Here is a 14826-nt window from a genome sequence, read left to right as displayed (position 1 = left end):
TTTCAAGGTCGTATTTATGTTTGGGCACAAAGTGAGGTTGTTTTAGGCCTTTTTTTCCCCGTAAATTGGAGTAATAGGTGCTGGTAATTAACAGCCTCCTCATCATTGCAGCATTTTAGTGCAATTTGATTTACATCATCATCTTTCAGTTTTAGTCTTATTCTATTTGAATCTACCGACGCAGCATGGTTCCATTTGCATTGTTTGTTGCTGCTAGGTAAGAGTAATTTCAGCTTCACCATATCATGATCACTAGAGGCCATTGCTATTATCTCAAGCCTTTTGGACAATGTTTGTAAAGACTCAGATACAAATATGTAGTCAAGTGTGGAGATTTGATTGAGTCTTCGCCATGTCGGGATGGCCGGGATGTCACCGACTTTGTTGCCATTTAACATGGATCTATCTCAAGGCACCATTGGGTTATCAGTTGAGCCTCTGCATGCATGTCATAGCTAGTTTTGTTCTGGTAGTTTATGCAGTCAATGTTAAGATCTCCACAAACTATTATGGCAGGCAAGTTTGTTTATTCTTGTTTTGCATCTATAATCACTGTGATTTGATCAATGAACGATGTAGTACCTGCTGCTGCATGATTCCAATATACGTTGATGATGAATAATAACCCATGTTCTTCATTCAGTTTCTTCGGCCGCATGACGGTGGTTATTCTATGCAGGGTGAGATATTTTCAGATTTTAGGATCCTGAATCCAGAAGATTGCTGAACTATTGTTAGTAGGCCTGCCATTGGTCTTCCTTTTAACTTTTTATTGGCTGGGTTTATTGCGATTTCAAATCCATTCATCATTGGACACTCCATCAGCCAGGTTTCTTGCAGACAAGCTATATCTAGATCATTTATCTAGTTGCTTTGAAACAGATGTGTGTTCCCTCTGGTGTTCCACGATCCTACGGTGTAAGTGATGAAATGACTGGGATCCTAGCATTAGATTCGAGGATTTGCACTTAGGGCTGTGGCTAGCCACGACCATTCATGGTCGTTGTCCTTCGGCTGGTTTAAATTGTCACTCATGTTTGTTGTATAACCACTGCCGCCTCAGTCGTTATTTGAATTTGATCTCCATGCAGTTTATCTATAGGAATATGAAAACATATTCCCACGTTTTAGCTTTCTATCTGGTGTGCTAGAGAGGAAGTGTGTTGTTGAAAAAAAACCTGTCTGGAAATTGCATTGTGGTTTCCCTTTCTGCTTTTGAAGTGAGAATGGTCAGCATGCAGTCAATACCCGAAGTTCTCGACTGCAATCTGAACATTTTGATTGGTTCAGACAAGGTCAATAAGGATATCCAAGTGCTAATAAGCTTTGCTGATTGATTCCAATAAATGAGTTTAACAAGATCATTAAATATGTGCAGACTTCAATGCTCAAGTACTTGTGTTTCCGTTGACAGAGTCACTAAATGAACTGGAAGATAATGACTTGGATGCTTTAATGGCAGACCTGTTAGCAGATATCAACGAGGCTGAGCAGAAAGCATTCCAGTCAAAGAAACCCTCATCTGGAAACCAACAGAGTACATCCTTGGCTAGTCAAACCAATCTTGGAAGTGCTTCTTCCTTTGATTATGAATCAAACTCCCCTGATGACTTCAATATACCATTTCAGGAGGATCTACCACCCCCACCTTCATTTCTGCAACCTGATTTTGATCTTCTACCACCTCCACCACCCCCACCAGAAGCAACGCCTCAAGAGACTCTAGATCAGGTAAGCGCAATACACAATTGTACAGCACTCTCATAGAACATTTGAGTAGATTTTGTTATGGCAAAAATATATTTTCTTTGAAATTGTACCAATAGGTCTGTTCCTTCACCAACAAACAACTTTACATAATGTCACCTTATGCATTTCTTTACAACAAATTCAGACATAAAACAAAATATGTTATGTCATAATAATCTAGAATAAAAGGTACATGCCAGGTCTGTGGCTCATTGGAATAATGCATCCACTACAGGGACTTTTGTTTGACCTTACGGTCAGAGGTTCGAGTCTTGGCAGGTGCACTCAGCCCTTCATCCTCCCGAGGTCAATAAAATTAGTACTATTAAGTTAGGTAACAATACACATCTGTCTTCTGTCAGTAGTGCCAAGATACCCCTCTACAAATACACATAATAAGTTACAATAAAGTCTGATATTCTTATATATGTGCTGCCACACAAAGAAGTCAAGGGCCCTGATTTTCTCAAAGGGCTTGTTCTTCTTTCATTTGCATTATAGTTGGCAAGCTAGTCACTCCTGTCCTGAATCAGAAGTTGACCTTGATGAACTTTAACACCAGCACCTTGGATAACCCAAATTTCTGTTGATCCGACCAGGTCAAACTTCTGACAAACCTTTTAAAAAGTGAATCCAAAGTTCAACCACATGGACCAAAAGGTGAGCAAATGATTGCACCTCTTTTCAGTCCTAGGCAGCTTTCAAAGAGGCAGGAGGTTATTGCTGGATGCAGGCGTAGGACATTTAGAAAATGGGGGTTCATTTGGAGGGAATTATAGTATTTGTGTCGCAAGAAGGGTAGGGAGAATTAGTGACTGGAGACTCAAAGAGTTAGATTGTGAGTAGGTTTTGCATATGCAGCATTGTAGAGATGCAGTCAGTGTTTTAAAGTGGGTGAATACAAAAGTGCTGCAAGTGTGTGGGTTTAGGAAGAGAGAATCCCAGAAAGGGAGTTCAACTTGGATGACTGTGAGAGGCACACACATAACTCTTAATTTCCTGATGGCAGTTAGAGTCATGCTAGTTGAATTTCCATGGGAGGAGACATAATTCAGGGAGGTGGGTGAAACATGCATTAATGCCCATCTCTTGAAGTGATTGGAAGAGTTAAATGCCAATGGGTAACACATGGTAGGAGGAGCAGTAGGAGCTGAGAAACCCATATGGAAGCCTGTGGGATAGTCACACTTGCATCATTTAGGTGGGAGGAAGCAGCAGAGATTTGTGAAAGTGTGTGATACACCAGTCAGTGTACTTCTCTTGAAGTAAGTGAATGAGACCATGCACCATCGGATGGCAGCTAGGCAGAGCAGGAACACCTGAGTGCTGCTTGTGGGAGAGTCACACTTGCATGCAGTTTATGGGGGGAAGCAGCAGAGATTCAGGTAGACAGGTGATACACCAGTCATGATCTATCTCATGAAGTGAGTGGACGAGACACGTTTCCTCCAGTGACACCTGGGAGGAGAAACTGAAGGAAATGGGAAACCATGTGGGTGGTTTAGGTGATTTTCTTGTGGGCGGAAGCAACAGAGATTGAGAGAGGTGGGTCATTCACCAGTCAGTGAATGAACGGCACATTCGGACCTATCAGCAGCACCCAAACAAGCGAGAGGCAGAGTAGGGGGGGGTGTATTTCACATAGTCTTTTGACATCTGCAGCAGCACTTGCTGTGTGAACTGTGAAAGACTGAATTGGACATAGTCAAGTGAAGGTATCATCCAACTCGTATTCCACACCCCCTGTCAAAAGCCACTCTGGGCAAGTACATGCAGGAGTACAAGTTCATGCGTGAGTATCGAAACATGAGGGACATTGACCGAGACCAACAGAGGATGTTGCACTTTCAATTTCTTCCAAGAAACAAAGTGGGACCACTTCGTTAAGAAAGGCGCATCTCAGTTAGCCCCAAATAGGTTGCCAATATTTAATATATTAGAGATTAGGTATCCAGTTTATGATATAAAAGTAATGAATTTCAAAGAAATATTTTTAAAAGAAATATTTTAACAGGAATTGTTTTATTCACATTCCTGTGATGTTTGCCGCCAAAATTTGTTCATGTAAATCACACAATGAGTTTGCATCTCCAATTGCCCATAATACTCTAGTGCCAATGCATTTCGGAATTAATCCTTCATCAGGGCGGTATCATAGCAACAAACAATTAATAAAACATGACTTATTACATTGTTAATAGTATATATACATACAACAACCATTGTTTAAGGGTTATTACAAAAAATCACATACCAATCCGCGAATCGCGTCCATTTGTAGAGATAAAAAAAAAAAAGCAAAACGGAATACCAATTAGTTAACTGGAGATAGTGTGCATATTCTCTCTTACAACTATGCGTGCGTGTCATACCTTAGTCATGCCGAACGCTGAAATCGTGGTGTTGTGCGAGGATACAACACGATCTACAAAAAAGTTTAACAAAAACACTATGTCATCCTCAAGTCTTTCCGTAGATAAAGCCTGTGAAATCTAACTATTACTCCTGTACTTACTAAGCTTCTGTTGTGCACAAAACGTGACCGCAGAGTGAGCCGCTTACAACGCGCTAGCGTTAGTTTACCTTTCGTTTTAAAGGTCACCATGGAGACGGTGCGAGGCGTTGTGGTCCAGATTGGAGCACGTACGCCTCGCGCCCCACCCTCGGGCGCAAGCCAGGGGGCGGGGATGTCTCCATGGTGACCAACCCATTCGAAGTAGACGCGCGTGATTGTAATCTCATGTCTACTGAGCCAGAGCAATTAGGGGACTGGCAGTGTGTATTCATTTAGCGGATCATAATAAAGTGTGCAAGGTAAAAGGTTCAAAATGACTTAATTTGAGTAGTAAGGCATATAAAATAAACCATAGTGTTCAACTCTAGAACATGTATTCTATTACTATGGTGTTATTTAAGCAAAGAGTTTTCACTATTAAGAAGACAAAAACCAAGATCTTGTGTAATCTTAGAAAAAGACATGGCAAGAACTATAAAATGCGGTTAATTAGCGGAACAATAGCAGTGGTTGTTTTCATAGCAAATATCAATCTACTGTGAATAAAATCTAGAGTTAATTCTCTTTTACAGACATGATATTATAAGAAACACATAAAGTTTATTTCTTCATTGAGCCCCCTTGGAGTCAGGGAACTCAAACGGTCTATCCAAAAGGATTCTCTTTGATCCATTTTCCTTTGAAAATTCTCGTGGGTGTCTCTTTTCGAAACCACTTCTACGATAACAAAGCGGATTTGAGCCAGGTTGTGTCTCTTCTCATCCCAATGTCTTGACACTGCTGAGTTCAGATTGTGGTTCCTTATGCATGATCTATGTTCATTCCACCTAAATTTTGCTGCTCGTAATGTCTGACCCACATAGTACAGTCCACACGGACACTTGATGGCATAAATCACATTAATTGAGTCACATGTAGCGAAATCTTTCAATCTGATTGTCTCTCCTGTATGGGGATGTTTCACTGTTTCTCCTTTCATCACATAACTACAATTGCTACAATTCAAACAAGGAAATGTTCCAATTCTTTCTGTGAGTTTCTTCTTAAGTGTAGGTTTTGTTTGAACAAGTCTGTCTTTTAGGCTTTGACTTCGCTGATAGGCAAATGTGGGTACTTCATTAAACAGGTGTTCTACTCTCTGATCACATAATAATATGTTCCAATGTTTTTTAATGATACACTTAATTCGGTTACTTTGACGTGAGTATTTAGACACAAAGACCAGTGGTGGAGCCGACTTTTGCTTAGTTTTCATCTTCAATAGGTCTTCTCTGCTTTGTGTGTCTACCCGTGACTGAGCTGTATTTATTTCTTCTTCCGAATATCCCCTCTCAAGGAACTTTCTCCCCATTTCTTGAATGGCTATCTTGTAGTCTTCCGGGTCACTTACCAATCTTTTAACTCTAAGCATCTGGCTGTATGGAAGGTTTTTTATGAGACTCGGTTGATGAAAGCTAAGGCGTTGTAATAGATTGTTCCGATCTGTAGGTTTTCGAAAGATGGTGGTCTGATAGCCTGTGTTAGTAATCTTAATGTCTACATCCAAAAAGTGGATGTTAGTCAGGGAGTGTTCTTGAGTAAATTGGATGCGGGCATCTATGTTGTTAAGATATGTGAAGAAGTTGAGCAGTTCTTCCTCTGTATCTTTCCATATTCCAAATATGTCGTCGATGTATCTGATCCAAAGACCCAATTTTGGGTACCAATATTCATTCTGTAGTATGTTTTCAGATTCAAATTTGTGCATGAATGAGTTAGCATAAGAGGGGGCCATAGTGGCTCCCATGGCTGTCCCAGCCACTTGGAGATAGTAGTCATTCTTGTATTGGCAATATGAGTTATTGCTAATAAACTCCAGGAGTACCATTATGAATTCTTTCTGAGCTGGTATCTCTTCAGCATTAAGCAGCATCCATTCCACCGCCTCACCCCCTAGATCGTGGGGGATCAATGTGTAGAGGCTTTTAACATCGATGGTAAAACAGATGTTGTTGCAATTGAATGGAGTTCGGTTCAAGAGTTGTAAAAAATGGGTTGAGTCCTTGATGTATGTATTGGTTTTTTGAATCAGTGGCTGTAAAAAATAGTCCACATATTTACCTAGAGGTTCTAAGATGCTGTTTATCCCTGCTACAATAGGTCTCCCGGGGGGTTTGATGAGGTCTTTATGTACCTTTGGAAGGGTATAAAAGTGTGGTATTTTCGGGTGTGAATTGGTCAAAAATGTCTTTGTATGGTGATTAATCCACTCCAATTCCTCCGCTTTATCTAGTAAAATCTTCAAATTTACTTTTATCTCAGGTGTGGGATCTTGTGTCAATTTAGCATACGTATTGCCATCACTTAGTTGTCTCTCACATTCTTCTTCGTACTCTCTAGTATTAAGCAGTACTAAACCTCCTCCTTTGTCCGCAGCCCTTATTGTGATTGCTGGATCACCATATAAGTCACGTATCAACCTTAGTTCATGAGGTTTCATGTTTCGAGGTGACTGACCTTTAAACTTAAGTTTTTCAAAATCTCTCGTAACTTGTTTCTGGAAGATTTCAATTGAAGGTATACTTATTGGAGGGATAAAGGTACTTTTACTTCTGAATTCCATGAGTTCTGCTTCTTCCCTAGCTTCTTGATGGTCCAGTTCGCTAAAGAACACCTTTAGTTTCATCTTTCTGATTAGTTTAAAAAGTTCTATTTTAGACTCAAATAGTGTGCTGTCATATGTTGGAACAAAACTCAGGCCTTTCTGTAATGTCTCTGTTTCTTTATCAGTCAAAACTCTAGATGATACATTTATTACTATGTTCTCTTTTGTTGAAGTCTCATATTGGGTTTTCCTTTGGGTCTTTCTCCTCCCCCGTCTCGTTCTCTTCTTCCTTTGTCTAAAAAAGAAGAAGAAGACGGTGTGTCCCTCGCTGGTGTCTCTTCTGTTATTCTGGAGAAAACTGAAGTGCTTGCCGTGCTGGCCTCTTCTCGGTTCGGGGGTTCCCTTTCTGTATCAGTTCCTGAGCTTGATGTTTCACTTGAATTTGTAGGCTTAGGCTTCCTTATTGGGGGGCCATATTTGTCCATCCAATTATAGACTTCATCTTTAAGATAATCATAAGTATCCCTTTTAAATTTACGGATTTTTTTGGATTCTAATTCTGTTTTGTACTCTACCAGTTTGTCATTTATCTCCTGAATAATAGAATCAACTTCCTCTCTGTTCAATGTTGTTACCAAGGCTTCTTCAATCTCTTGGATTTCTTTACTGATCTCTGTTATGTCTTTCGCTAATTCTTGTATGGTCAAAAATATAAGATCCAAAGAGCACTTGTTAAGTATAGCTTCCCATTTCTTTACAAAAGTTTTACTCTCTTTACACAGTGTTGGACGTAACTGGATGCGTAGTCCTCTAGGAATCCGTTGACTTTTATGGTATCTCCCTAGGGTTATCGCATGTAGCTTCCGGTTTATTTCCTTTCGAATTAGATACTCTAAATGTTTGATCTGTTGTTTGGGATCTTGTCGTCTGCTGTTACTGCTTCCAAAACCGCTGTCTTTAATCAAACCTAATATTGCATCTCCTTCTTCAGATGAAAAACCCAATGTGTCTGCCCTGTTAGTGGTCATGGCTTCGATGTCAGTGTATGACATTCTTTTCCGTGTTCAAAATTACTTTAATGATCTATAATTCTTTTATGAGTTGTGTGCTCCACCTCTATTTGTGCCAAGTGAGGAATCCAAGAAAAAGAGGGTGAGGAGGGCACCACATATTATAATAGTTGCTTATATTAAAAAAATATACTGAATTCACTATACAGTGAGTTGATCATAATGTTCTTGCCTGGAGCTGCCGATTCAAAAACGGTCCTGTGGCACTAGGACCTAATCCAACAAAAAACTTCCAAGAAACAAAGTGGGACCACTTTGTTAAGAAAGGCGCATCTCAGTTAGCCCCAAATAGGTTGCCAATATTTAATATATTAGAGATTAGGTATCCAGTTTATGATATAAAAGTAATGAATTTCAAAGAAATATTTTTAAAAGAAATATTTTAACAGGAATTGTTTTATTCACATTCCTGTGATGTTTGCCGCCAAAATTTGTTCATGTAAATCACACAATGAGTTTGCATCTCCAATTGCCCATAATACTCTAGTGCCAATGCATTTCGGAATTAATCCTTCATCAGGGCGGTATCATAGCAACAAACAATTAATAAAACATGACTTATTACATTGTTAATAGTATATATACATACAACAACCATTGTTTAAGGGTTATTACAAAAAATCACATACCAATCCGCGAATCGCGTCCATTTGTAGAGATAAAAAAAAAAAGCAAAACGGAATACGGAATAAGCATCTGGCTGTATGGAAGGTTTTTTATGAGACTCGGTTGATGAAAGCTAAGGCGTTGTAATAGATTGTTCCGATCTGTAGGTTTTCGAAAGATGGTGGTCTGATAGCCTGTGTTAGTAATCTTAATGTCTACATCCAAAAAGTGGATGTTAGTCAGGGAGTAAGCGTTGTAAGCGGCTCACTCTGCGGTCACGTTTTGTGCACAACAGAAGCTTAGTAAGTACAGGAGTAATAGTTAGATTTCACAGGCTTTATCTACGGAAAGACTTGAGGATGACATAGTGTTTTTGTTAAACTTTTTTGTAGATCGTGTTGTATCCTCGCACAACACCACGATTTCAGCGTTCGGCATGACTAAGGTATGACACGCACGCATAGTTGTAAGAGAGAATATGCACACTATCTCCAGTTAACTAATTGGTATTCCGTTTTGCTTTTTTTTTTATCTCTACAAATAGACGCGATTCGCGGATTGGTATGTGATTTTTTGTAATAACCCTTAAACAATGGTTGTTGTATGTATATATACTATTAACAATGTAATAAGTCATGTTTTATTAATTGTTTGTTGCTATGATACCGCCCTGATGAAGGATTAATTCCGAAATGCATTGGCACTAGAGTATTATGGGCAATTGGAGATGCAAACTCATTGTGTGATTTACATGAACACATTTTGGCGGCAAACATCACAGGAATGTGAATAAAAAAATTCCTGTTAAAATATTTCTTTTAAAAATATTTCTTTGAAATTCATTACTTTTATATCATAAACTGGATACCTAATCTCTAATATATTAAATATTGGCAACCTATTTGGGGCTAACTGAGATGCGCCTTTCTTAACGAAGTGGTCCCACTTTGTTTCTTGGATGTTTTTTGTTGGATTAGGTCCTAGTGCCACAGGACTGTTTTTGAATCGGCAGCTCCAGGCAAGAACATTATGATCAACTCACTGTATAGTGAATTCAGTATATTTTTTTAATATAAGCAACTATTATAATATGTGGTGCCCTCCTCACCCTCTTTTTCTTGCACTTTCAATTTCTCCCATCACTTCAGGAGCAGAAGGGGAAAACGTACAGAACTTGTCTAGGGAAGATAAGGGAAGAATACATTATGGGGGAGCTGAAAAGCAGAAAGAGACCGAAATTCCAGCTCTCTGTCTCCAGTGCCACATCTACTGATAAGAGACACAGTGCATGATGATGACATGAATAATGATGACAAATAGTATGATCTTTTCACACAAGTAGTGTTAGGACACTGATTCATTGCTTTACCTATTTTAAGTTACCCTGCGTGTAACTGCTTTCCCTTCAACATTCTATCTGACCCTAGTGTGGTGACTCACCCTAGGCCGCGCTGATGAGCCGCTTATCTAGGGTTAAGGGATAGAAAAAGAGACTTGCCCTATACCTATCTGGACATTCTTACTATTCTCTTTGGATCATATATAAATAACACAACCTGTGATTGTCTAGCCTAGGTATGTGCATAAACTCTAGCAGGTGAAGTTACCTTATTTATTCCTCTTCCCTGTGTAGGCTACTAAAATGGAATACAACATGGCAAAGATACCATACAAAACTAAAAACTGCTTTGTAGTATCCCGACTAGTATGATATGATATGATATGATATGGCATTTATAACGCGCCTATACACAAGTGTTTCAAGGCGCGAAACAAGTCTTTCAAGGCACGAACAAGTCTTTCAAGGCACTACCCAAGCAGTGTAACTCTCTCTAACAGTCAAAATGCTGTTCACTTGTAACGACCTCCACCCCTGGGGCACGAATGACACTACTTCCAGAGCTTCACCAGGGTCTCGTAGGTACATGTTAAAGAGGCAGGCGATCAAAGTACACCCCTACCTCAGACAATGCACTGTGCATGTTGTCTAAGATGTGTCCCCCTAGCGATCAGCCTCAACTTGACCAAAGTGTTACTATGTATCTGGATGAGAATGTCCAAAATGTGGTTTGGTAGTCCCCACTTTGATAAATTGGACCACAATCTTTCCCTGTTTACTGTGTCAAAGTTCCTAATTAGGTTCCTCTTCATCACCTCCATAATCTGTTGCCCGTCTCTTTGCATTAGCAAATTTCTGTGGGCTATGGACCCGTTTTTGTAGCACGGTTTTGCTTTTTTTGACTAGGATCTTTTTTTTCATGGCAGGTACTGTCCTTGCCTTTATGGCTCTAATATCTCTGCGCATATGTGCTTTCCTCTGTTATACCTCCATAACATCCATGTGGGGCTGATAGTGTCTTCAGGCCATCTTTTGTGCTCCACATGTATTCACCCCCTGTTCTACAAAGAATGGGAACCTCTCCACTGATAAGGACTAAAGCTTGTCAATTCAAGGTGTGGATTTCCAAAAATCTCATATGTATTTATCCATCGTGTCAAGTGTCCTTGGATTCCAGCCAATTCGGTTCTTCTTTGTATTAATGGCAAGGTTTCCACAAACCAATTACCCGCGTGACTTTGTCACCAAGGCAAGGTGAAGAACCAGAATTTAGTGGTCACTGTACAAATTACTCATCACATTAAAGGCTTCCAACTCATGAAACAGACCATCTGACACGGCTATGAAGTCAATCCAAGACCATGGGCCTCATTACGACTTTGGAGGCAGCCATGCCCTTACCAAGGGCATGGCTGCCTCCAAAATCGGGTCCGGGTTCCCTGAATGGGGAAATACCGGGCCATTCCGAGTATGGAGGGCCCGGTATTTACTCCTTCAGGGAACCCGGGCTTGGTCCTTCCCCATTCCCATTCCAGCCCTCATAGGGCTCAATGTGAATGGGGAGGGAGCTAACAACGGGCCCATTACGAACTTACCCGTTGTTAGCTCCCTGGTCCCCTTGCAGGACCCGCTATGGACATCTGGAAAAACCAGACGTCCAGAGCGGGTCCCGCCAGGGGACCTCGTAATAGTGCAGAGTGGGTTTAATGGCGCCGGCACCATTAACAGCGCCGTTAAACCCATTCTGCACTTCTCGTAATGAGGCCCAATGAGTCATTCCTATGTCAAGTAGGTTTCAGGGGCATATCGTCTAGTTCCTGACCATTTACAATCTGCATGTCCCAACTCTTCCAAAACTCCCTCCACTTCAGCCATTGTTGAATTTTTTGCATCCCATAATCATTAAGGTGGCCCAGCATGTTGCGTATACATGCAGAAGGTGATAGACAATTGGAATTCACGTCTCCCACCAGAATTATTTCAGACTCTCCTCATTCTATTTTGCAGGCTTCAATAATGCCATCCAAGGCCCCCAAGAAACTAATCAATTCAGTGTGGGTCTGATGCCAGTATATGTGTACCACCATGATGTGTTTTTGGACAGAACTGATGTCAAATTCTAAATCCACAGCTAATACTCCCCTGATATCTTGCGAGATAATGAATCCTTTCAGCCCAATGCCTTGCTTGATTGCTAAACATAAGCCACCTGACAGTCGGTCCACATTCATTCTTGTTGCTCCCAGAGAAAAAACATGATGTCCATCCCACAACAATCTTTCCATTGCCCACATCTCCTGTAGGCATACTATGGAGTATTTGATTAGGATTTCCAATAATACCGATTCTCATATTCATTTCCCAAAACCTCTAACATTCCATGATGCCAAGAGGAGACCTTGGGCCCCTTGGGTTCTTCAATGGTTTGGCATGAGCATCATGGCAAGGCCTAATAGGCTTGTCTTTTACGCCAGGAGGGCAGCGCTCTTCCCCAGTCATTATGGCCCCTGGATATCTCCCTTTTTGGGTCGTAAATACTAGAGTCTTTCCTCTCCAGGAGTAATCTTTCGTGAACTGGGGTTAGAGACTTCCCTCCCCTCCTCAATTTGTCAAGCAAACCTGCACTCCAGGGACCCCTAGCCTCCTGAAAATGAGGGGATGGGCAGAGTCTGATCTCAAAGCCCATTATTTTAAGCAATTCCGCCTCCTGTAAAATCATCAGATACAGAACTTTTGAGGGTTTATTTACCATGGAAGTGTCAAATCTAGTCCTGTCCTTAAATTTCAACTGGTCAATGCCTTTGGTGGAGATCAGGGACAGTGCCGGGATTTCATTAAGTACTGCAAGAATGTTTGTGCATTTCAGAACCAGACCAAAACATAGGGCATCATTACACGGATGACGGTAAGGGTTTACCAGTACCGGTAAGGGCACCGGTACCGGTAAACCCTTACCGCCTTACTACAAGGTCCCTTTGTGGGTAGGTACTTTAACGCCTGCTGTTTAGCAGGCGTTAAAAACCAACCCACAAAGGGACCAGGGTGCTAATTACGGTAACGCAATTTGCGGCACCGTAATTAGCGCTTTCCCCATTCCCATAGAGCCCTATGGGGCAAAAATGGGAATGGGGAAGGGCAATGGGGGAAGGGGGAATTACCGCCCCGCCAACCTTGGAATTGGGCCGAAATTCCCCTTTCCACCAAGGCGGTGCCGGTATTTTACCGGCATGGGCCAAGGTGCTATTAGCACCTTGGTCCTCCGCCTACCGTGTAATGAGGCCCATAGTCTTGGGTCGAGGAAATATTCCATGGTGATGTATGATGAGCTACTGCCTGTTGTCCTTACTGCCTTAGAGCCTGTTTCCTCCCTGTGTTGACACTGGCATACGCGGATGACCTGCTGCTATTGGATAAACTCCCCCCCCCTCCTCCCGGGTCCTGCAGAGACTCCTTAACAGCTTTGAAGACAACGTGAAAGCAAATAGTCTCTAACATTCTGTGCTACAATGGAAAAAAGAAACAACCAACTAAATTTAAATGGCAATTGGGGATGTCTACACTTCAGGTTCTCCAAACAGTGAAATACTTGGGGTTAACCCTTGTTACTACGCCATAGAAGTATGGGATTAAGAAGGAAGCAGTGTGGCCATGGGGAGACAATATGCTGCCCACATGGTGCACATTAAAAGAAAGTACTGTCGCTTCACTATGGATCCACTGCTTCAGTTTTACGGCACTAAGGTGCTTCCAGCAGGGTTCTACATGGTTTAGAAATAGGGGGAGAGGTAGAAAAATTAGACCTAAGTAAATGAGAGGGACAAATCTGGAGGAAGGTCCTGGCACTCCCGAATTGTGTGCCAGCTTCTATGTTACGTCTGGAACTGGGTTTAAACTCAATGAATAGCATGGTCTGCCTGTGAAGGTTACTGCTTTAATCGGGAGTGATTCGAACACCCTATATGCCCTGATGGAGAAACAGACAGGGCGTTATGGACAAGGCCAGTTTGCGCCTTTTGAAAACAACTGTGAGGAAATAATGGCCCATTATGAGATCAATGCCTCGATTTTAGAAAACCCAGAGAAAGCGAAAAAGAAACTTTTAGAACATGATTGCGTTAAAACCTGTGGAAAGAGAAGGAAATTCAAGTCCTTTGGGGAAATAAACTTAGAGTCTGAGAAAAGGTGATCTACCAAATCGATGTCCAGATGGCCGCTACAGAGAAATCTTTATGAGATTATGTTTCAACTTGACCCACACAGGCAAGGTTTTATTCACCAGAGGCTTAGCGGGAAATGCGGCATGTCGACATGGTAGAATTGCTACCGAATCCCAAAAGCACCTTATGATCACATGTCTGCAACTGCAGGAACTGAGGGTGGAATTCTTCGGCCCTTACGTTCATGACTTAAATACATTGAATGAGAAAACGTTTTGAAAGTATCCTTTATCAGGAAGTTATACACCACTTTTAATTAGTTCTGAGCAATTTCTAAGGAATGCAGGTGTGACGAAATAGGGTCGGTGGAAGGTTTTTTAACGTAATGTTGATTAATGGTGGAAGGTTTCCTAGGGCTACTTATAGATGTTCAGGCAGCAGTGTGTTTTAAAGATGTGCTGTCCTGCATGATAGCTGCTCTCTCAGAGGCTACCTGGTAGCAGGACTTTGTGCAAGGGGTGGTAATGCTGGCTGCCTCTTCCAAGGACTAGTTGCCTTGAAGATAGAGAGGTGCTGGGGATACCCAGAGCTTCTTTCCACCCATCATTAAATGAATTAACATCAAACAGGCACACGTTTTATAATCCTAAGAATCAGTGGGCATCCGCTGTGTCCTTCCTAACACCTGAATTACCATAGAAAGTTCAAGCTGGGTCACATGATTACCATCATGGCTGTTATGGGTTTCAAGCTTCTGCTCTTAGCTTTATACATTGTTGTTTTTTTAAAAATGTTTCCACACCCGC

General features: G+C 41.3%; 1 protein-coding gene across 5 annotated transcripts in view; it reads left to right on the top strand.

Moving 5' to 3' along the window:
- Positions 1-14826, top strand: part of APBB1IP (amyloid beta precursor protein binding family B member 1 interacting protein) — a 1612974-nt gene that overhangs the window by 662324 nt on the left and 935824 nt on the right. For all 5 annotated transcript variants that reach the window (XM_069648143.1, XM_069648145.1, XM_069648144.1 and 2 more), the window contains one exon: positions 1415-1731. In XM_069648143.1, coding sequence (XP_069504244.1) covers positions 1415-1731 — 317 coding nt within the window. The remainder of the gene's footprint in view (positions 1-1414; positions 1732-14826) is intronic.

Source organism: Ambystoma mexicanum, chromosome 2q, assembly GCF_040938575.1.
Source record: "Ambystoma mexicanum isolate Mex_15411 chromosome 2q, UKY_AmexF1_1, whole genome shotgun sequence".
NCBI classification, from domain to species: domain Eukaryota; kingdom Metazoa; phylum Chordata; class Amphibia; order Caudata; family Ambystomatidae; genus Ambystoma; species Ambystoma mexicanum.
This window is presented reverse-complemented; position numbering and strand designations above follow the sequence as displayed.